We start from the raw sequence: 22,529 nt of genomic DNA, 5'->3' as shown, positions 1-22,529 counted from the left end.
AGTGATCAGACTGTGGGTGGTCTCTGGGTGTGGCGTCTGAGGTTGAGAGTATTATGATCACGTCTTCAGCGAGGCTGTTCTGGTGGGATTTCCCCCGTTCGTCATAAGTCCACGCTGCTTTTCTGTAAAGCATTGTGTGAACAAACTCCTTCAGCCCTGGTTGTGTGTGGATACACACTGGGTGTGTATCAATCAGCTCACTAGTTCAGTAGTCAGGGCACCGATCAGGGTGTCGGCCATTTTAAGGGCTGTCACAATCGCAAAATCTTTCCAGTGCACTGGAACGTTAGCTCCCTGAAAAATCCCACAATGCACTGTGAAAACCAGGGAATGGTTTTATGATCCATCTATGCTCCCTTAACGGAAATTATGTCGCATTTCTGAAGCGCAAAACATAAAACGCATGAGATTTGACATATCAGGCTTTTATGGCTCATATAGTATGATATAGTGAGAATGAGGAGGAGGAAAAACACCTCACTTTTATTCGGAGGCCCAAACTGAGCAAAAATATGCAATTTGGTCCAGATGCTGATATTTACATGACCGAAAAGTAAGATGAAATGATAGCTTGTAATGTAAATCATTGAGATCTAGTAAAGCAGATATAAAATGTATATAACTATCAGTTGTCTCTCTATATATCCCAAAAATACGTCTTATTAGGATGATATTTAAATGCTTAGTTTTATGATCAAAGCTCGGTAGTTTTTACTGTGGAGGCAAAACATATAATGCATTCAATACAGTGATGATTGAGAGTTGGATTGATAAACGTTTCTGATGGATCGTATTTGATACTCGCATTTTAACAAGATTTTTCTACAGCGTGTCGTAAGTTGTTTTAGTCCATGACATATTACTAACAATAAAGTTATTCTTATGTTAAGATTTCACAGCAAAAAGACCTGTGTATCATACATCATGAACTATCAGTCAGACGACAGACGGCATGTAGTAGATTGTGCAACAGGTTTTTCAGCAGTTGTGAATGTGATCATGTTGATTATATGACACAGTAGGGCTAACTTAAAGGTGTGTTGGACTTCCTTTTATCAGTAATGAACATTAAATCATTTTAGGTTCTACATCCTCCCCTATTTCACTCTCTCCATTTGTTTTAATTGAACAGGCAACATGGATCGTCACCATTACGAGACTTTTGAGAAGTTTGGAAATGAGACTTTCATTATTCATTTGGACAACGGCAGAGGGTAAGCCGCCTTTATTAATGTGTAACGTCCTGTCCGTCCTTCACACCTCGCTCCTCATGACTCCACACACAGGCTATTCCTTTTTACACTGAAACCATGGAAACAGTGTGTTTCTATCTTAAGAGGTGTGAATATGTGGAGTGGAAGGTCAGATTTATATGGCGTCGTGTCTCAGGGTGTAATATGTGTGCAGTCGAAGGGCTCATGGTGGGTATGAAGTCACACAGGTGCTCGCACAGATAAAGGATTTTGATTAAACTGACATTTTGCTTTTTCATTCTCTAGATTTGTTGCTGAAGCAGGCCACTGTGTGGAGCCGTAGCTCCCTCAGTGCCAGATTAATCTAAGGCCTGGCTTAAATTTGCGTTTATTTTCCTCCATTTTGTGTGAAATACAAACACCGAACTGAATCTTCGATGGGGTTTTACCGCTACAAATATGTTGCAAATGTCCTGTCATGAGGTTATATGAAGGACTACTCTTTATTTGTCAGTATTTTTGTTGAAGTTACTGTTCTGTCATTACTTGTACTTGGCAGTTTTGAGAACATAACCGTAAATGTAAGGTATGGCCTCTGAAAAACACATTCCAGCTCCACTGAACCATAAAAGCAGTGCATACAATTTGACACACCAATATGAAAGGAAAAGTTTAAAATATTAACATAGGTGATTTTTCATGTTATAGGCTGCGTTTACTTTAAAGAGCTGAAAGTATAATTTGCTGTGTTCTTCATATTCTAACTTTTATGACTTCTGGAAATTTAAACAAGTTTTAGACCCTGCATATCATGCATGTGATTTCCCTGAATCCTTTGAACATCATACTGGACTTACTGGTATTTTGGAAATTGGCTATTGGGGTTTTTAGCATCTTTACCGTTATGAAAAAGAAGTACACTTTAGCATACTTTCACTGTAAACCCTAATGCTCAAAATAATTAATTGCTTTGAGTGGAGCAAACTTAAACAAATTAGTTTTAAAAAGTATTGAGAACTTTCTTTTTTTTTTTCAGTTCACAAACTTAAATTGAACTGAAACTGGGCTGGGATTTCTACTTCCCAGCATGCTTTGCTATGACACTCAAAACGGAGAGTAAATGCTAAAATTAAGTGTTCTATAATGTGTGTTTTTTGTGTGCAAGATTAATGTTAAGTGTGAGATTTAGTAGTGGTTAATGTTTAGCTATGCTAATTTAGAAGAGTTTCTGTTATTTTGGATTTTTGGGAGGGGTTACAGTACCATCATGGTGACGAGTGGAGCATGAGCTTGGTTTGAGAACAGATATATGTCAAATGTTTCAAGAACAGATATATGTCAAATTTTTCATATTGCCGTTCATTCAGCAATAGCTATGCTATTAGCATGTTAGAATTTACTTTATTTAACTAGGTAAAGCTTCCACTACTAAACTAGACAAGTTTCCACTACTAAAAATATTTAAGTTGAGATTACATGATAATTGAATTTAAAGTCCCCCTGTGGTGAAAATCACTACCTTGTAACCAATCAGATCAACGTGTGATCATCAACAAGTGGATCTCTGAGCTGGTGTGAGTGAGTGGAGGCGGGGCTCATTTGCATATTCATAGAACCACGTATACTATATAAGGCAAGGGTGTAGAGTTACGTTCAAGCTTTGGTGATCAAAGATGAGTTTTAAGGGATACAATTATTGACTACAGGGGGACTTTACATGTTTGAATTAGCTTACTCAAATATTTCAAATTAAGTGCAATTCAAATGTACAAACAAAATAAAAATATGAAAGTTCTGCTTAAACTTTGAATTTATTAACTGAATGTAATGTTTTCGTAAACTTAATTGCATGATAATTGCAATAGTTGCACTTTTTGTAACCCACTTAAGTAGGACATAATTACATCTTTATATAACTCATAATTACTTCTACTGTCTTTGAAATATGGTTAAAGTTACTAAAAAGCATTTATGGTGAACTAAAATATACTTTAATGTCATTTTAATTGAAACTTGTATGTCATGTATTTAAATATATTTGTAATTACACATTTTTAATGATGAATGCAATTCAGTACATTTAAAATATATTAACTTTAAACTGTCGATAACACACTACAGTTAAAATTATAATCAAGTACTCTTTAGTATGCGCTTTATATGCTAGTCAACACGTCAAAATAAGTGTACTTCTTTAAAGCATGACAGAAGATTATTAAAATTATTCAAACTTTTAAAGGTGCAGTGTGTAATATTGACAGCTAGTGGTTGAAATAGGCACTGCAGTCCAAATTCAAAATATTGGAGAGGGTTGTTTCTCCCGCCCCCTCCTCCACAGACTCAATGCTCACGCAGGTTGCCAGATAGAGGACATGTAACAGGAATGAGCACTATTGACAATGAATAGTGACTAGCCTTACACTGTAAGTTGATGAGTTGATCTATCCGTGTTTTAATATGCCTCTAGTCATAGAGCTTTTTAGATGGATGCCGAGGCTTTTTAGGTCAGGTAGAATCTGCAATCTATGACCTAGTATTTTTACTGGCTTCCATGCTGCCCTACAAAGGCAAAAGACCTTAAGTCGCTAGAGTGTGGAACTGAGAAAAATGACTTTAAAGATTTTTAGTTGTCCCGCTTAATTAATTATAGGTAGGACACTGGAAATTTGGCAAATAGATGTTTTAGTAATGGAAATTATATACATAAAAAAATCTTGAGCTCAAACTTGACTTTTGACCACTATTTTAAAGTTACTGTACTCTGCCTTTGTATTGTCAGCAAAAAGTGAGAGGTCATACCAAGGCAAAAGGCAGTCACTTCCACATTATCAATATTTAGTTGCTGATCACCATTAACAAAATCATTATAGTACACACCTGTATAAAATCTAGTGATCATGGCATTTATTTTGTATGATTTACAATTATTTATAGCCATCTACTTATTGCTATCCTGTGCTTTGGTCGCATTCTGATGGCATTATTAATACATTTGACATGACAAAATACCTCCTATTAGTCCAGCGTTGACTCGACCGCGTTTAGGGCGGGGCTGAAGGCGAAGTTTTGGCACTCTGCCAGCTAGTTTGCGAACTTTAATTCATGGATGTATTCATCTGATACGGCAATGCAATGTGTAACGTTTTTCTGTCAACTCTGCATAATCCTTCGCGATCGTAATCGCACGTTTGTCGATGGAGCAGACCATACTAAATGTTCTGACCGCTCTGAGGACATCAGAAGTTAGAGCGACTGATGGCAGCTGTACAAAGTACACAGGATACACCGTAATTTTAATTTTAATGGACATTAAAACAAAGGCAGATAACCTTACAATCTGGTAGGTAGCATTATTTGATTAAACACCGGCACCGTAACTTCATATTGACGCGCGGCTAAACAAAGGCAGAGCGTAACTCGTAATTTGAGCGTTCCAAAACAAAGCCAAAGAGCGGTAACTGATGTTACGGTGTTCTGCCTTGGTTTCTCATGGGCTTTTGGAAGTTACTGTTAAGACAAATCATTATTTTCTCGAAAAATAAACGGAATTGATTCAAGATACTTATCCACATGATAAAGAAGGTCTTGAATGTGCCAAAAATATAAATAACTCATTTTCGACCAAAAACGAAGTTACGGTCTTTTGCCTTTGCACGGCAGTATGGCTACAATACACTGTGTTTTCCACCAACTAGCAACCCGGTTGTCAAAATACTATTGGGTAAATTGACAGTGGGCGGATTCACACATAAAAAAAAAACCTCGAAACTCACATTTTAAAGTAGAATAGCTGGCTGTAGCATTGTTTGTCAGAGAAACGAGTATGTGAACTTAGCGTGTTCCCTAAATATCTGCAAACATATTATGTTTTTTTTTTTGTGCTTTAGTACAGTCAAAAAAATACATACAGCACCTTTAATTTGACTTTTAAAAAACAAACATTTTTTAAAAGTAAAACATAGCCATGAAAGAGTGTTGTCTTTAAACTTAAGTGGCCTTTTATTTTACTAACATTATCTGCAAGTACAGTTTTTGTTTTGTTTTGTTTTTTTAAGATTTGAAGTACACTACAAGCGCACATTCAAAAGAATTAAGGGCACTTCACCATTTAAAAATATAAAATATCAGACATTCGACTTCTGTTTCTTTCTAACCCCTCAGATTTGGAAAGCATTCACATGATGAAATGTCCATCCTGGTCCCGTTGACTCAGTGCTGCAGGTAAGATTGTTTTTCTCCTCTTTGAGACATCTCTTGAATTGAGGCAATAGCTTCCCAACCGAGAGAGTGACTGCAGTGCAGTAATTCACTATAGCACTGACACAAACACATCCTGCTGTCTGCTGTGCTCTGTAACTGCGGCTATATCCTTTATTGCACATATACATTTATTTCCTGTGGCTGATGTTTTCTTGCTTGAACAATCTGTATAAATGGTTGCAAAAAAAACACTGGCACACCGATTTGCATACTTCTACTATGTACCATAAGCTGCTATAGACCACTTTGCTGCTAACAATTTGTCACTGTGAGCATGTGGCTAGATTTAATATTCCAAGGGGCCGTTCACACAGAACAAGTTTTTTCATCACACTGCACTACTTTTTCATTGATTTTTTATGTAAACATGTGCTAGATGGATGTCTTTGACCTTTTAAAAAATGCGTCTTTGAACTTTAAAAAAAAAGAATCTTGAGACTGAGACTTTCGTTTTTAAAGTGTTATGAAACTTTTTTCTACACAACAAAGGTTTACTGTTAAAATTAAAAGAAAAATTGTGTGATATTGCGTAAAAATAAAGTTTTATTATTTTTAGTGTAGTAGTAGTCGTAGTAGTAGTAGTAGTAGTAATAGTGTGTATCTGATGATAGTTTTAATGAAATGTAATCCAGGTCTGGGCTTTCAGGAAAACTGCAGATTGGCTTTTGACTATAACATGCCCAGTGCATTATGGGTGTTAAAGTTTTCCTACCTATTTGGCAATATATGTTTTCAGGTAGTACAGATTTAATTTTTTATTAAAATTTTTTTGCCTTTCTGCCACAAAGTTTCAAAAAAAAAGTTTTATTGAAAGCCCATATTGCCAGCTGTGAGTTACTTTTAAGTGTACAGCCCTACTTTTGATATATTAAATCCAAATTTTTCCAAATTCCATGACATTCCGCATTAGACTGTAAACAGACTGGATTCTGCAGTTCCGTCTGTTTAATATGGAAGCTTGTTTCCGCCACAGAGTGAAAAATAAAAAAGGTAATTGCAACTTTTTAATCTCACAATTCTGACTTTTTTTCTCACAATTGCGAGTTTACATCTCACAATTCTGACTTTTTATCTCAGAATTACGTGATATAAAGTCGCAATTGCAGGTTATAAAGTCAGAATTGTGTGATATAAAGTCGCAATTGTGTGTTATTAAAGGTTGTATCAGTGATTTCATTGAAACAATTGGTTTCACCAACCACTCAAAACCAAAACAAATAGTGTTCCAACCAATCACCGACAGGGGGAGGGTGTTGGAACACTATTTGTTTTGGTTTTGAGTGGTTGGTGAAACCAATTGTTTTTGTGTGCAGATCTCAGAGCCTAGGCTGCCTACAGAGACGCGTTTTTTTGACGGCATGCTTATGGGGCAGGCAGCTAGTGAATCGTTAGGAAAGATTGAAATCACTGATACAACCTTTAAGTCAAAATTGCGTGATATAAAGTCGCAATTGCGTGCTATAAAGTCAGAATTATGAGATATAAACTCGCAATTGCAAGAAATATACTTGAAATTCTTACTTTTTTTCTCAGAATTGCATGTTTATATCTCACAATTCTGACTTTGTTATTTTCACACTTGGGAGATATAAAGTCAGAATTGAGTGTTATAAAGTCAGAATTGTGAGATATAAACTATTCTGAGGTAAAAAAAAAAAAAAAGTCTGTCTTTTTTTTTTCCTTAGAATTGGACTTTATATCTCACAATTGTGAGTTTATGTCTCACAATTCTGAGAAAAGATGTCAGAATTGCGAGATATAAACTTGCAATTATGTGTTATAAAGTCAGAAATGCGTGATATAAAGTCGCAAATGCGTGTTATAAAGTCAGAATTGCGAGATATAAAGTCAGAAATGCGTGATATAAAGTCGCAATTGCGAGAAAAAAAGTCAGAATTCTGACTTTATTTCACGCAATTCTGACTTTATATCTCGCAATTCTGACTTTATATCTCGCAATTCTGATGTGAGATGTAAACTCGCAATTGTGAGATAAAAAGTCGCAATTATCTATTAAAATGTTTTATTCTGTGGCAGAAACAAGCTTCCATAGTTTAAAGCTCTACATACTGTACTAAACAAATTAGAATGCTGTAAGTTCACCATAGTTGTACCTATCTTTCTCTCTCTCACAAACACACACACACACCCACACACACACAGAGTGAAGAGGTCGACGTACCTGCGGCTACAGCTGTTGGCTAAAGAGGAGTTCCAGCTGAGTTCACTAATGGAGGAATCGCTACTGCAGGACCAGCTGGCGCCCATCCTCATCCAGCCCCACCTGGAGGCCATGGACCGTCGCCTGCGCCTGGTGCTCAAGGTGCTGGCTGACTGCGTGGAGAAAGAAGGCTTCTCATCAGTGGTGGAGAACGACCTGAATGGACAGCCCTCCTCGCACCACCACCAGGCGCACGGAGGGAGGTAGTGAGGCCTGAACCTCGACCCCTGTCAGTCAGTTCCCCACCATGAGCCCCACCGAGGCTTGTGCTCGAGTCACACTCTGAATTCAGTGAATTCCACGACTAGCCACCAATGCCTCTGAGGAGCCAACCTATTCTGTGTGTAGATGCGTGATACGGATGTACAGAGACACAGCTATCAGAGGAGCGCTGGGATGAAAGAGATATTTGGTTTCTGGATGGCCAAGGCTGTTGCTCGGAGCTGAAGTACATCTTTTTTTCTGCTGCATCCTGATTTGTTTGACAAGTCATGCTTCTATAATTTAATACATTTTGAGTTGCAGAGTGTACAGAAGACTTTACAGAAGGGACCAAAGTTGGAACAGAGATCTATATATTCATGTACACAACTGTTATTTACTTTGCTCATTTAGGTCTTTGACATAAGGGCACGTAAACGAGCTTTAATGACAGTGCTGCAGTGCAGTGCTACTGTGCAAGGACACTTAGACACATCCTCCTCTGTGCGTTCACAATTCCACATCATTTCCTGCCATCTGAACTAAGCCATCGTTTAAATCTCACATCGTGCCATCAAGCCTTCAGTCATTCGGCACATTATTTAGGGAAATTCAGAGGTGAAGTGCACGCTTCATTTAAGGTTATTCAGTGGTGAAGCACGTGTTTAAACATCTCCATGGAGAAAGAGAGAATGACGCTGATTGGTTGTTCAGGTGTCCTATTCCCGCAGTCAGTGTTTCCAATCTCAGGCCCCGTGCTCTCTCTTAATCAGAACCTTAAGGACGAGCTGATGCTATGCTAGCGGAAGTTCATAATGTTGTTAGTCGTACTTCACGCTGCACCTATCTTGTGTCTCATCTGGAAGAGCGATTTCAGCAGTTGATTATAGAGTAGGGCACAGGCTTGAGGGAATGAAACAAACCAATCGAACATGTAGGGGAACTGACACTGTGTCCCAACTACAACCCTGTTTACACCTGGTGTTAAGATGCGTTTTGGTCAGTCGGATCACATGTAGACGAGGGAGACACATTCCTGTTTATACCTGGTGTTTTAATCAGTCTCCTTTGAGGGGAGGATCTATGGGCAAGGCTTTTCCTGATCTTTCGTTCTAATATTGTGCAATTTGCACATGAACGTGAAAGGAGACTAGGGAAAGCGATACAGAGAGCAGCAGCTTTCATTTCTGCTCTGATAGCCTCAAAAATATGCCAAACGCTGTGGGATTGTGTTAGAATCAGGACTGGTAAGACAACATTGTGCTTGTTACATTTTTTCACCTTCAAATAAAGCTTATGATTTCAGACGGCAAAGTTTAAATCCTATCTGGCTCGTGCTCTTCACGAGATTAGACGGTCTTTTGTGGCTGTTCGAACACATTCGACTACATGAGCGTTTACACTACGAAAGCAATCTGGTCCGATGCGTTATGGACTACCCCTGGAAATGGTCGAAAGTGGACAAGCTCGAAAAGTTTTAGACCCTTTGGCCACTTGTGATCGGATCGACGAAAACAAATCTTAATACCAGGTGTAAAAAGTCCATAGTATCAGTTTTTGTCCTAACCAGTTGAGAACACGACAAGTGACAAGACATTTTGGTTGGTTTGTGTTTCTTTGAGTCTGTTTCTTTTAGCGAACTAGCACTGGTCCTAAATCCTGCTCCACATAACCGTGTATTATGCGCTCCATTCACAGTCAAATATAGGTTATTCATATTTCATATCTCTGATCTCTGATTCTCCTGTTAGTTTTGCAGGTGTTGCATTGTCTATAAAGATGTGTCCTAGAAATAAAATTGGGGAGGTTACATGATGGTACGCAGTGCAAGCATTTGCTGTCCTGCGATTGTTGTCAGAGATGATCAATCATAGTGTTTTACATAGTGTTTCCTGAGAACCTGGGAACTTTGACTCGTTAATGCATTTAATAACTTATAATTGAATGTTTAGCATTAACTGTGTGCATCTCCCTGTGTGCCACCATGCTTGTGTGATCATACACCCATATCTATGTGCACGAAGTTAGAAGTTGGAAGAGCCGTTCTATTGCACTTTTCCAAGTAAGACATTGGAATATCCGACTTTGCAGGTTAAAGGGAATTCATAAATGTTCTGGGGCCGGATTCACAAAAATGTTTTTAAGAAAGAAGGAATTTCTTAACCCCTTTCCCGTCAGCATTTACTAAAAAAGTAGCCAGCCAGCACATTTCAAACAAAAAGCTGAGAAAAGTGCATTTTTACGTAGTTTATGTACTGTAGATCTTCTTCTTCACTTGTTTTTGGATCCGGAGATGCTGTGCTATTCGAGAAGATCCGTAACGGCGCACCCTACCTTATAACAGTGAAAACATGGATTGCTGGAAAAACTCATCAATGGCGGGGAAGGAATTCCAAGAAGTTTGTAAGATTGTTTCTAAGTATAATTCTTAAAAAATTCCTAAGTTCTCAATTATTTTCTTGTTTTGTTTTTTTTTTTTCTTAAGAAAACCACAGGCCTTGATCTGATTGTATACCGGTTATTAACGAAGATTTGCTGATCAACTCTATGAAAAACGACTGGCTTGACGGGAGTTTAGCACTCTGCATTACAATTTTTAATGTCCCGTGTATTTTAAAAAGAGACTGTCTCAAGATAGAGCCGTCTGCTTCATTCATTTGTACTCTCTCTTGAGTGAACGCATCCTGTGAATGGCATTGACTGAATTTTCCGGCTTTCCGTGTTTTCACTGTTATATGGTAGGGGGCGCTATTACACATCTTCTGAAAAAGTACTGAATCTCCTGATCAAAACACAGGTGAAGAAGAAGCTGAAACAAGTGATAGCATGTAAGCAGATGCATATGTAAAATGTAAAATGCAATCATCAACATTAAACAGCATATAAATCAAAATTGATGTTTCTGCTGATGTTACCGAATGAATGAAATGTCAACCCAGGACGAACTTTAGGACTGTGAAGCTTTAGGGGTGTTGATGGACTCGATCTACTCCATCTGTGTTTTGATCATCGTTCTGAAACCAATCTGGATGTAGTCTTTGACAAAAATGCAATTTTCTCATCTTTTTGCTCAAAAGGTTACCTTTTTCATGAAACTTGAAACTTTCATGAAAATCATGAAAAAAAAAGAATGCATGAAGCTAGATTTTTTTTTTTTTTAAAGCAGAGGCTCTGTTCTTTCTTTTGATGCATTGCATGTTCAGTTATTTATACAACAAAATATTCTGGGGGGCTATAACATTTTTGTGAAAATTATCAAAGACTGTATGTTGGCGTTGGCTGGCAACTTTTTTCAAAAACACTGGCGGGGAAAGAGTTAACTTTAAGAGGTTATTTACAATGATTTATAAGAAGAGTTTTATATTAAGGAATTAAGATTCTTCAAGTTTTCTCTTTAGAACAATCTTAAGAAATACGAAGAACACTCTTAAACAGGCTCTATGTAGAATTCAGAAACTCTTGTTATGAGCGACACTGGTGGCCATTAAGTGAACTGCAGCAACTTATTGTAATGTACAAGAGACTGAACGTGATTAAAGGCCCCGATATTCTCACAGCAAAGTTATTTTTCAATTTCATGTGTCATTGAACGGTTGAGAGGCTCTCGGGAGCATGTAAACGTCAGATCCTTTGGATTTTCCTGGGAAAACGACCCGAGTCCGAAGGTTTTCATAGACAACGTAGGAAGTCGGGGAAGGTCTCTTTTTTACATTTCGTTACAAGCTGTTCACACGGTGGCAATAAGAAAGATTAAAACATAAAAAATCTTACATATAGCCCCTTTAAGAAGCATTTATGGGAGCACAAAATTGTCTGTTTTGTGAATCTGGCCCCTGAATAGCAAATTACTTGCTGCTGGAAAGTGGTTAGGACATGGTGTAATGGTGATAGATCATTTTATTTTTCAGCATTAGTCACATATTTTCAGCAGAAAAGTTACTATTGCATTGCTCTGTATAAAACAAGTTTTCAGTGCTCACTTATTTTGTATTGTGTAAACTACAGCCAAAAAGGCAATAGAGTGCCTTTAATCTTTCTAGCAGTGGTAATCGCCACTTCCAGTCTCATTCATTCACTCATATTCATGCCATAACATTGTAAAGACATTTTAGTTAGTCTCTTAATGAAACCTTTTTAGTCAGTCATGTGTGTTGTATGTTAAAAGCTCACATTGCTATATTTATTAAGAGAGAGTGCATTTGTGAGGAAATCATGTGGGGTTTTAGGTCATATTTTGCATTTGAGATTATTTTCATGCTTTAAATGAAGTCCCTGTTCCTGACAGACATTATAAAGATGATCTGATAATCTGACTGCTGACAATACGGCTGAATCTTTTAAGAGGGGCCACGTGTGTTTTGTGTTTAACCCCAGTGCCTGTGCAATGCTCAAGAAACTTGAATGTTTTGGGATTATTCACAAACTGACCTTTTAGTGGCCCATGGCCTGGTCTCAGAGGTGTTTTTTCTTTTCTTTTCTAGTGGGCAGTGAGGAATTATGGGATGGTCAAGGCTTCTATTAGCCAAACAGAATCAAAAAAACGTTCCCAATACTCTCAGTGTTTCTGTAAATATCTGTACGATAAATACGATACGTTGATCCAAGAGGCTGTTTTTGGAGCAAAAAAAAAAAAAAATGCATCAGTTTTCTTTTCATCTCGTAAGCATTGTTACTGTGAAGATCTGTTTGCAAAATGATAAAAGTGTGCAATAAATCAAGCTATGTTGTTGAACTCTTTTATGTGTAAAACGCAAAGCAAACACAGATTGTGAAAGATCAAAAACTTAAATAAATGTTCCGGGTTCAATACAGGTTAAGCCACGTCACATGCTGTGACTTCTCAATCTTTTATTGGTCACACATCTTCTCGTGATGCGAATTCACAGGTCAGAGTTCACATAATTAGGACTTTGGAATGCAGAGAAATTTGCATGTACTTTCGTTTCCGGTCATTCGTATGGCTATGAATGGAAGTGCAGTGTGACTGTCCCTTTAAAGGGCAAGACAGCATGAAGGTATTAAAAGCAGTCATGAAGTATGAATATTTTTGTTGAAGTGCATCTATTATTCTGTAATTATTTCTTAAAAGTATATTTTTTAAACTGTATTTGCAGATAATATAATGCTAATAAAAGGCCACTTAAGTGCACTTAAAGAGAGCACACTTTCAAGATTGTTTCTTAACACACTTAAAGGAGAACTCCGGTCAATTTTAACATTGAGCTCATTTTTTTTGTAAATTTGGAGTGCTGTCAGTACAGAGAACAACGACAAAAATCGGTGTTGCCTACACCGAGTTATCCTCTTTTTAAAATTTGCACCCTGTTGACTTCAATGGGGCAAGTATTAAACCTGCTTTTAGCCTCTTAACATCCTTGATGTGTCATTACAAGTGCACAGCTAATGTGAGTGATTCCTTCAGAGTGAACACGTGAATGTGACTGCAGTAGATGTGAAAGATATTAATAAAAATTATGTTTATTCAGCCAGCGCACATACCTGTATTTTCTTCCTGTTTTCGGTCGAAGTCCATAGTAATCGATTGTCGAGTTCACGCGCGTGATCATAGGTAACTAAACCTATACGTGTGAACTCGACAATCGATTACTATGGACTTCGACCGAAAACAGGAAGAAAATACAGGTATGTGCGCTGGCTGAAATAACATCATTTTTATTAATATCTTTCACATCTACTGCAGTCAGATTCACCCATGTTCACTCTGAAGGAATCACTCACATGGCTGTGCACTTGTAATGACACATCAAGGATGTTAAGAGGCTAAAAGCAGGTTTAAAACTTGCCCCATTGAAGTCAACAGGGTGCAAATTTTAAAAAGAGGATAACACGGTGTAGGCAACACCGTTTTTTGTCGTTGTTCTCTGTACTGACAGCACTCCAAATGTACAAAAAAATGAGCTCAATGTTAAAATTGACCGGAGTTCTCCTTTAAGTAGACTTTTGAAAAAAAAAACTTTATAATGTCAAATTAAAGTACATTTTGAATCAGTATGTTTTAATCTTTTGCCATGTTTTAAAGAAGTGCACTTATTTTGATGTGTTGACTTGCATACTTGTAAAGTAATTGATTATAATTTTAACTGTAGTTTGTTACTACATTACAAGTCAATACACTGTACATTTATTAAAGTGCAACTTCATCATTGCAGATTAATTGTGTAATTACAAATGGATTTAAATACGTTTCAGTAGAAATTTCATTAAAATTGAATTTATTATAAATGCTTGTCAGTATACATTCAGCAGTAACTTTAACCACATTTCATTCAAAGACAATAGAAGTGATTAAATTGCATATAAATATGTACTTAAGTCAGTCAAAAAGCACTCAGCTCATTGCATGTAATATACATTTAACCTTAAGTACATTTTCACTTAATTGTAAACGTAAAATTGCAATTACTCTTTTTAAGAGTATGCTAAAGTGTACTTCTTTTTCACAAAGGGTTAAAGACAAAACTGTTATACTTGGACTTTTCTGTGTTTGAACAGTCCCCTTTCTGATGTCCTTGGGCATATCATGCAAGTTCATGCCAGGACTTTTTTTCCCAGACGGCAACATAGTTTCGGCCCAGATCCGGCCCACATCTGGGCCGTGTGGAATCTGAGTGTGCCAGATGTGGGCCGGATCTGGGCCGACACTATGTTGCTGTCTGGGTAGTAGTGTCATTTTATTTGCTCCATAGACTTCCATTGTAAATGCATTATGATAAATACATTTTTGTTTGTTTTTACAAACAGAGGGACTAACTGAGAGTGTAACTTGTATGTGGTACTAGAGATTAACCGGTATCCAGCCTGTATGATTTCATGTACGTATAATACATCTCAAGTGAAGTCTATGAAGAAAATATAATGGCTGCATTTGAATGTCTTAAACTCACAACCACTGGACTATCAGTAAAAGAGCCATGAAAGCAGGCAGATATATCAGCTCTGTGCTTCTTCAGATATGTGCGGCTGCTCTCTTACTCTGACATTCTGCCAGGTCATTTACAGACATACATTTAGAGCCGATACATAATACCCCTCTAATCCGTAAACCCTCTATCTCTCACACCCATATCCTGCGTTTTTCACTTCTATTGCGTTATAATCGTTCACATGCAGAGGCAGATACAGGACACGCAAGAATGTCACTGTGACCTTAAAGTAAAAACCTTCCTGTCGGCACCAGAGATGAAGTTCAAGTCTGCAATTACATCAGTTGGTGTCTGTCACCATTTAATAAAGAACTAAATGGACTTTTTTATAAATGTCAACAACCAAAAAAAGCATGAAATATCTCCAGCACACTACATATAACCCATTTTTTTTACATTCTATGGAGGTCAATGAAGACCATCAACTGTACCATTCTTAAAAATATCTTCTTTTGTGTTCAGCAGAAGACAGAAATTCATACAGGTTTGGAACAACTTGAGGGTGAGTAGATGCCAGAATTTTCATTTTTAGGTGAACTATCCCTTTAATGTTATGTTTACACAACAACAATGCACTTTTTCGCGTACAGGCGACAACCCTATTCCCACGGGCCCGCGAAAACGAGTGAAAACGCTGTTTTATTCATGCCAGGCCAGTAGTTGGCGATGTCAATTTGTAAAGAAACACTACGCGCCTGTTAGTGGAGCGGCTAAGTGATATAATCGTTCAGTTTATGATACAAGTGTGAAAATTGGCATGAGCAGTCTCCGTGGGTCACTTGACAAGAAAATTGTCCGAGCCACTTGAAATTTCAAGATTTTTCATTTTTTAAGATGGCCGACACCTTAGTGGAGCAGTTAAGTGATATAGTGGTTTATTTGGTGATACAAGCATGAAAATTGGCATGAGCAGTCTCTGATGGCCACTAGACAATAAGCCACCCACAGCTACTTGAAATTTCAAAATGGCGGCCATTTTTCAAGATGGCCACCACCTTAGTGGAGTAATTAGGCTCATGGCAATTTTCATGCTTGTATCACCAACTAAATGATTTCTTAAGCCTAATTGCTCCACTAAGGTGGTGGCCATCTTGAAAAATGGCCGCCATCTTGAAATTTCAAGTAGCTGTAGGTGGCTGATTGTCAAGTGACCCACAGAGACTGCTCATGCCAATTTTCATGCTTGTATCACCAAATAAACCACTATATCACTTAACTGCTCCACTAAGGTGTCGGCCATCTTGAAAAATGGCTGCCATCTTGAAATTTCAAGTGGCTCGGACAATTTTCTTGTCAAGTGACCCATGGAGACTGCTCATGCCAATTTTCACGCTTGTATCATAAACTGAACGATTCTGCCAAACATAAGCACTTAGCCGCTCCACTATGTAGACTGAACACGTAATACGCATACGAAAGACACCACTTTTTTCACAAATTCACGTTTTTGGAGTTTACACAGAGATGATAACCGTATCATATTCAAAAACTGAAAAAAACGTTTGCATTTTCAGGTCCCCAAAACACCGTTGTCGTGCAAATGAACAGCCAGAACGCATAAAAAGTTTTCAGTTTTTAGTTGAAAACTGTTGTGTAAACGGCCCCTAAGATATATATTTGAATTTCCATCCATTTAGATGAAGTTTTAACACAAACTAATTGCGTAGTGTATTTGTCAGTAATACATAAACGAATAGTGTTGGGGAAAGTTACTTTTTTAATGCATTGTAATAATGCGTTACTCCCTAAAAAAGTAACTAATTGTGTTACTTAGTTACTTTTTATGGAATAATGTGTTACGTTACTTTTGCGTTACATTTTCTCACCTGGACTGGCTTGTTTGTTTTTTAGTTACAAAAAAAGGTTCTATTTTTGGCAAATGTTAAGGACTTTTCACACCAAAAGTGAAATGAATAAAGGCCTATTTATACTTCTGCGTCGAACTCACGCAGTAGCTACGTCGTAGGCTGTGTGTAGCGCGCGTACCCTTCGGCGTACCCTGACGTGCACCTCTCCAAAAATGTAACAACGTGTCAGCTCTACGCGGACGCAAGCGCTGTGATTGGTCTGCTAGGACCACTCCCTCGGGTTTCACACGCTCCCTCTGCATGCGCGTCAATGCGGACAACGACGCAGAAGTATAAATGAAAACCAACGCGTTGCCTACAGCGTAGAGGCTATGCCATGAGTTCGACGCAGAAGTATAAGGTGTTTGGTGTTTTAAGCCCCCAACGGCGCCTTCCAGGTAGCGAGGGGATGGGTAGGTTTAAGGTTGAGGGTAGGGTTAGCTGCCTCTAAGGAGCCATTGGGGGCTTAAAACACCATCGAGCGAAGTATAATGAGGCCTTAAGCCTCAGGCTGAAGGAAATGCAAATTCACACCTGTACAGTAGAGGGCGCCGCTCATACAAACCTTTCTGCTGTTCTGGATCACAGAAGATTAGGATGCAGGAGAAGAAAATTCAGCACACTTACTTCAACAATATGAAATGCAAATGTGTTTAACTAAAGTCATTTTTGCTTAAGGTTGAATTGGATCATTAAAGATCAGCGGCAAAGACATTGGTTAATAAAAGTGAGATTAAATACATCAAGAATTTTTATGTTATGTAAAGTCCCCCTGTGGTGAAAATCCAGATTTTATTGTTGTTTATATGTCTATGTGTTGTTTTTAATATGCTTTAAGACAAACCATGTGCAAATACATAAGTCAACACCATTGCTGAATATTTTCTCCTTAAAACTGCAGTGAACTCAAAAACACGGTTTGAAATCGCTGGTGTTTCTGACGTCACAAACTACCTTGTAACCAATCACATCAAAGTGTGATCATCAACAATCACAAAACACAGTTTGGAAAACGGATTCATGATCTAGCTACTTGCTTATATCAATTTTGTTCATTTTGAACACAAAAAAAGTTACGGACTGTCACTACAGCTTTAAAATGATTCAGTCATAAAGTATGAACACTGGAGCAAGCCAGATTCATTAGTTTAAATTGTAAGAGATTGAAAAAAATTGGATTGATTGATGGTAATAAACCTGGTTATGGTGTATTTAAAACACCCTCAGTTTATTAGTACAATTACAGAAATCTTGTCTGTTTCATTAATGCATGATTGACAAATATGCAATTCAAATATATAAATCTTATGTAGGCCTCTATCGGCCGGTTTCCCAGACTAAACTGCATGTTTGAGGTGTTTTAAAACTGAAAGTAGGCCTAACTTGCACTGACACATCTTAAAATAAATCAGTGCCATTGTTTTGTCTCAAGATTCACACAAGTAATGTTTGTTTTTTAGGCACGTTTATAAAAGCTACTTAAATGTCCTAATTTAACTAAGACCCTAACTAATCTAAGCCCTGTCTGTGAAACCAGACCTAAGTGTATCAGAAGCAGAAGGACGTGCAATTTATTACTTGACCACTGGATGGCAGCAACTACCAAGTAATGTCCCTGAAATGCTGTGTTACCGTAGCACACAATTACTTGATGCACAATGCCATAGGATGTAGTGTGAAAAATGACAGGCTTTCCACTCACTGATTTACATTAAAGCGCCCGCAGATCTGCTGTTGTTTCGGCTTAGTTATTCCTTCACAAAGCCAACTCATCCTCAGCCTTTCATTTGAGGAGTACAAGTAGGAGGTGTTTCATGTCGCGAAACGGACCCCTGTAAACCCGCGTCCCGCTGAACGGATTAGACGACATGATGACGGAAGAGAAAACTGCGGTCTCCAGGCAACAGCTCGTGGCGCACTGAGGCAATATCTCATGTAAACAAAACTGAGATGTCAATGTCGCATTCATCCCCTATTGCCTAACAGCAGGTTGCATTTCAAAGGGGAAAGGGCCTTTTTCACATTTCCTCTGAAATTAAAAAGCTCTACCTGCAATATCCAAACTCTCAAAGCTGATATTTCGCACAGAAGGGCGTACTGAAAGAGACTTAGCCATTTAGGATTGAAATTGAAATGTCTCTATCGACACGTCATTCATAAAGGTCATTAGCAATATGCGGCCCTGCTCACCCTATAATTGCATTTTCCAATATAAGATCTAAATTACTTTTGCAGGGCAGCGAATTTGAATTTCCCTGTCTAGTAGGCTACAGATTAAATTTCACAAGGAGTGTTATTTTGAAGAGTTTAGTGAATTTAGTACGAATGGGATTTGAAGGGTCTGATTTGGAGCACGCATGCCGTGACTGTGAGAGATTAATATACAAATTATGTAAACAGGTCATGCATATTCATCAGACAGACAGGTGGCTTGATTGTGTAGTGTTTGATTAATATTACTTATGAGCTACATTTACATGTGTCATCAGCCCCAAGGGTGAATTTGCAAGCAATTGAACATTTATAGTTCTATTTATTCAAATCTAAGAACTGCGTTTTTTCTTTCTTTGGTAGAATTCACACTTGGATTTACAGTATAATGCATAAATGAGTAATTCTTAAGTGTATAAAGTCACCATGAACCATTCTTACCATTGACCATTCTTATTTTTTTACAGAATATTACAGTGTTTTTTTATAAATGATTTATTCGTGCATTATTTTTTCATTTTTTTATGTTAATTCATGTGCCCTCGTAATCTTTAATCAAAATAAGTCCCCTCCCTCTTGCAGCTCTTCTCCTCTGATGATGCGTTTACCGGCGCGAGGGCGGGGCAACCTGTCACTCACATGAGATCAACCAATAGCAAACCACAACCATCCAATCAATTCCACATGCACAAAATCAAGCCCCGCCCTACATTTTTCTTGTTTAAGAAGTCGTTTCACTCATATGTCACAATAGGGAAGAAAACACTATCTAGCAGTTACTATTACTTTAAGAACACATGCATTTGTTTGGCCTTATAGTGTTTACACAGTGTTTATACAATACTGGCTAAATTATTATTTTAAAGTCAATTAAAAATGGTCCAAACTACCAATATATTATTATCCCAGATTAAAATAAACTAATTCAGCTATGTCTAATTATTCAAAAACCATTTGTCACTAATAATTGTCATGGTTGAGACTCTCAATACTGAAAGCAAAATGGAAGTTAATTATGACTAATTAGTCAATTAGTTAATGCTTAAATTATTGCTTTTATTAATAGTACTGCTTTACAGTACACTAATTACAAGTTCAGTCCCCTTAGATTAGATCGAGGACACAAAAAAAACTTTTAGGGTTTGAACTTGAAGGTCAGATCTTCAATCAAAAAAGTGTTTAATAGTTAAATTCTCTGTGGAAAACTACAGTACTCATAATCCTAAAGTAATATCCACCATTTAGAGACGTCACAGTTAACTTGGAGACTACTGGATACAGTACGTTATATGTCAGAGAAACAAGCGCACAGCCATCTTTTGAATCTTGTGTTTGGACTTCCAGTTTTTGCTGGTGCTCTGTATATTTCTATGGCATCGCTGTCGAAGAGAAATTTACTTATTTTAGAGGTAACGTCATGAGCATTGTAATGTTTGAAGCGGATTACAAGTGTCAGTAGACTCGGAAGATTTAAAAACGGGCTACAAAAGGTCTATAAAGCATTGTGAATAATGACTTGATCAAGTCAGTCTCCCTCTCAACCTATATAACTGTACGTCCACATATTTTACATTAAACTTAAAACACATTGATTTTATACTTAAATACTGTCCTTTTTTTTTTTTTCCATTTGTGATCCAACAACTTGATTCTCAATGACTCCTGGGTTTGGTTCATTCCCTCATAAAAGACATCAAGTACACAGTCTTTTACCTTTTTTTTCTTGATTTTCACGTTTTTGTTTCAAAACAGTTTAGATCACTGTTACCTATTAATGACGGACCATTATTCTGAAGTGTTACAGAAATGTCACAGATTGAACATTTCGCATGAAGTCAGTTCAGTGACAGCAGGACTGGTCTGAGGTGTGATTTTCAGAGGATGAGTGAGTAAATGTGTTTTCATCTGATCTTCTAGAGAGACGATAGAGAACATGACACTCACTGGGTCAGAGATTACCAGAAGGAATTATATTAAATAACAAGTTATGACAACATATGTTTTTACATTCCTTTAACTCATCAAAATAGGTTAAGCAATGTTCAACTTTTTTGTTAGATTTAGCACAAAAAAACAAAATCCTAAGTCAGTTTATTGTAATTTAAGTAGATATGACTTAAACATCCAGGTTCCCAGACAGCAACATAGTGTCGGCCCAGATCCGGGCCACATCTGGTACATGTGGATTCAACTTGTACCAGATGTGGGCCGGATCTGGGCTGACACTATGTTACTGTCTGGGTTGATTAAGGCAGCAACTTTTTTTAGTATATATCAGTATAACTATTTTCTCACTCCACAGTGCAAACTAAAATGTTCTTTCTTGAGATTTGGAGAAGATAATAAATAATGATTAATAATAAAAAGGCAGACACTTTTATTTTGTTGAAGAGAAAAAGAAACTTTTTTTTTTTCTATCTTGACAACTTTTGTTTCACATCTTTACATAACCTGGAGTCTACAGAGATGGAAATGAAAAATCATATATAGCAGAGGTGTTTGTGTTACTTTTGCTCAAGTTTTTATTTGTCTAAAAGTAATAATGATTTTAAAATACAGTAGGCCTATCCATACTTTAACGTAAGTGTAGTATCTGTGTCACTAAAGCAGCCAATATTTAGCCTTGTGATTTGTAGCACTTGCCCTGTATCTCCGCTAGATGGCGACAGAAATCATTCAAAGACAACCGAAGTCAACAAACTGTCTCGTCTAACCTTAGCAACGCAGAATGCTATTTTCTGTGATTGTGTAGGCACTTCTGGTTCATTCGCCGCTATGGTAAATAATAACAAAATGCAGTAAATGAACAAATAATCTGCGCTCTACCAACTTGTGTTTAATAAATTAATATGATAGCAAATAACAGTTTGCAATATTAAGCAGCACAACTTCTAAAATGTTTGTACAGCTAAAACAATTGGAAGCGGATCAAACCAGAAGCCTCGCGTGAAGTTACGCTCGCTATTACAAGAAGAGTTTTTAAATTGTTGTTCTGTCGACGGATCCAGAGTTTTGCCCTGGTTAGATAGAGGTTTGACTCAGTTGTGTATCATCAGATAGAGTTGTGTATCACTGTGTCACCGCTAGATGGCAGCGCTTCTGTTATTATTGTATAATTCTAGCTGTGTTTACTTGAGCTGGCGTTGTAGTAAACATATTCTCATACATCTGCCGAATGAATGACAATATCATGAACGTATAAACATGTCAGAAATAAATGTTACATTAATTTGACTCTATGAACATGACATTGAGCCTTTTCATGTTATAGCCTACAAAGGCAACAGAAATTCGGATGCTCTACATCAAGAGGTTGAATAGTTTAGATTAGCCTACCTATTGCACTAATAGCTCAGATTTAGCTCTACCTCAGTGCAACCATGTCTTCTGGCTTGTCTGAAGCCCATCTCTTATTTTCATGCACACCAGCGTTTATAACCTTTCCCACCGCTTGTATGAGCATCCCTACCCAATATGTTCAAGACCACTGTCCTCTCGTCTCTATGGTAACAGTGAGACACCCTCTCCCCCAACACACACACACACACACAAACAGATTGATCATGTGCTCATGAGAGCATCTGACCCAAAGATCCCCCTCTCTCTCTCTCTCTCTCTCTCTCATTAACATGATTCCTCTGTGTCAGGCATC

The 22,529-nt window shown here is 37.5% G+C and overlaps 1 protein-coding gene across 2 annotated transcripts in view; it reads left to right on the top strand.

Annotated features, from left to right (window-relative positions):
* Positions 1–12,925, top strand: part of fam20ca (FAM20C golgi associated secretory pathway kinase a) — a 79,374-nt gene extending 66,449 nt beyond the window's left edge. The window contains exons 8-10 of one of the 2 annotated variants that reach the window (XM_079870880.1): positions 1,133–1,214; positions 5,355–5,414; positions 12,357–12,925. In XM_079870880.1, the coding sequence (XP_079727006.1) occupies positions 1,133–1,214; positions 5,355–5,414; positions 12,357–12,366 (152 nt within the window). In that variant the 3' untranslated portion in view covers positions 12,367–12,925. Of the gene's footprint in view, positions 1–1,132; positions 1,215–5,354; positions 5,415–7,616; positions 8,017–12,356 lie in introns of those variants that run through there. The other variant, XM_079870879.1, reaches the window with a different exon arrangement.
* The last annotated feature ends 9,604 nt before the right edge of the window (positions 12,926–22,529 follow it).

This window comes from Squalius cephalus (genome assembly GCF_949319135.1).
Source record: "Squalius cephalus genome assembly, chromosome: 1".
NCBI classification, from domain to species: domain Eukaryota; kingdom Metazoa; phylum Chordata; class Actinopteri; order Cypriniformes; family Leuciscidae; genus Squalius; species Squalius cephalus.
Note: the sequence above shows the minus strand (reverse complement) of the source record. Positions and strands in the feature narration are given on the sequence as shown.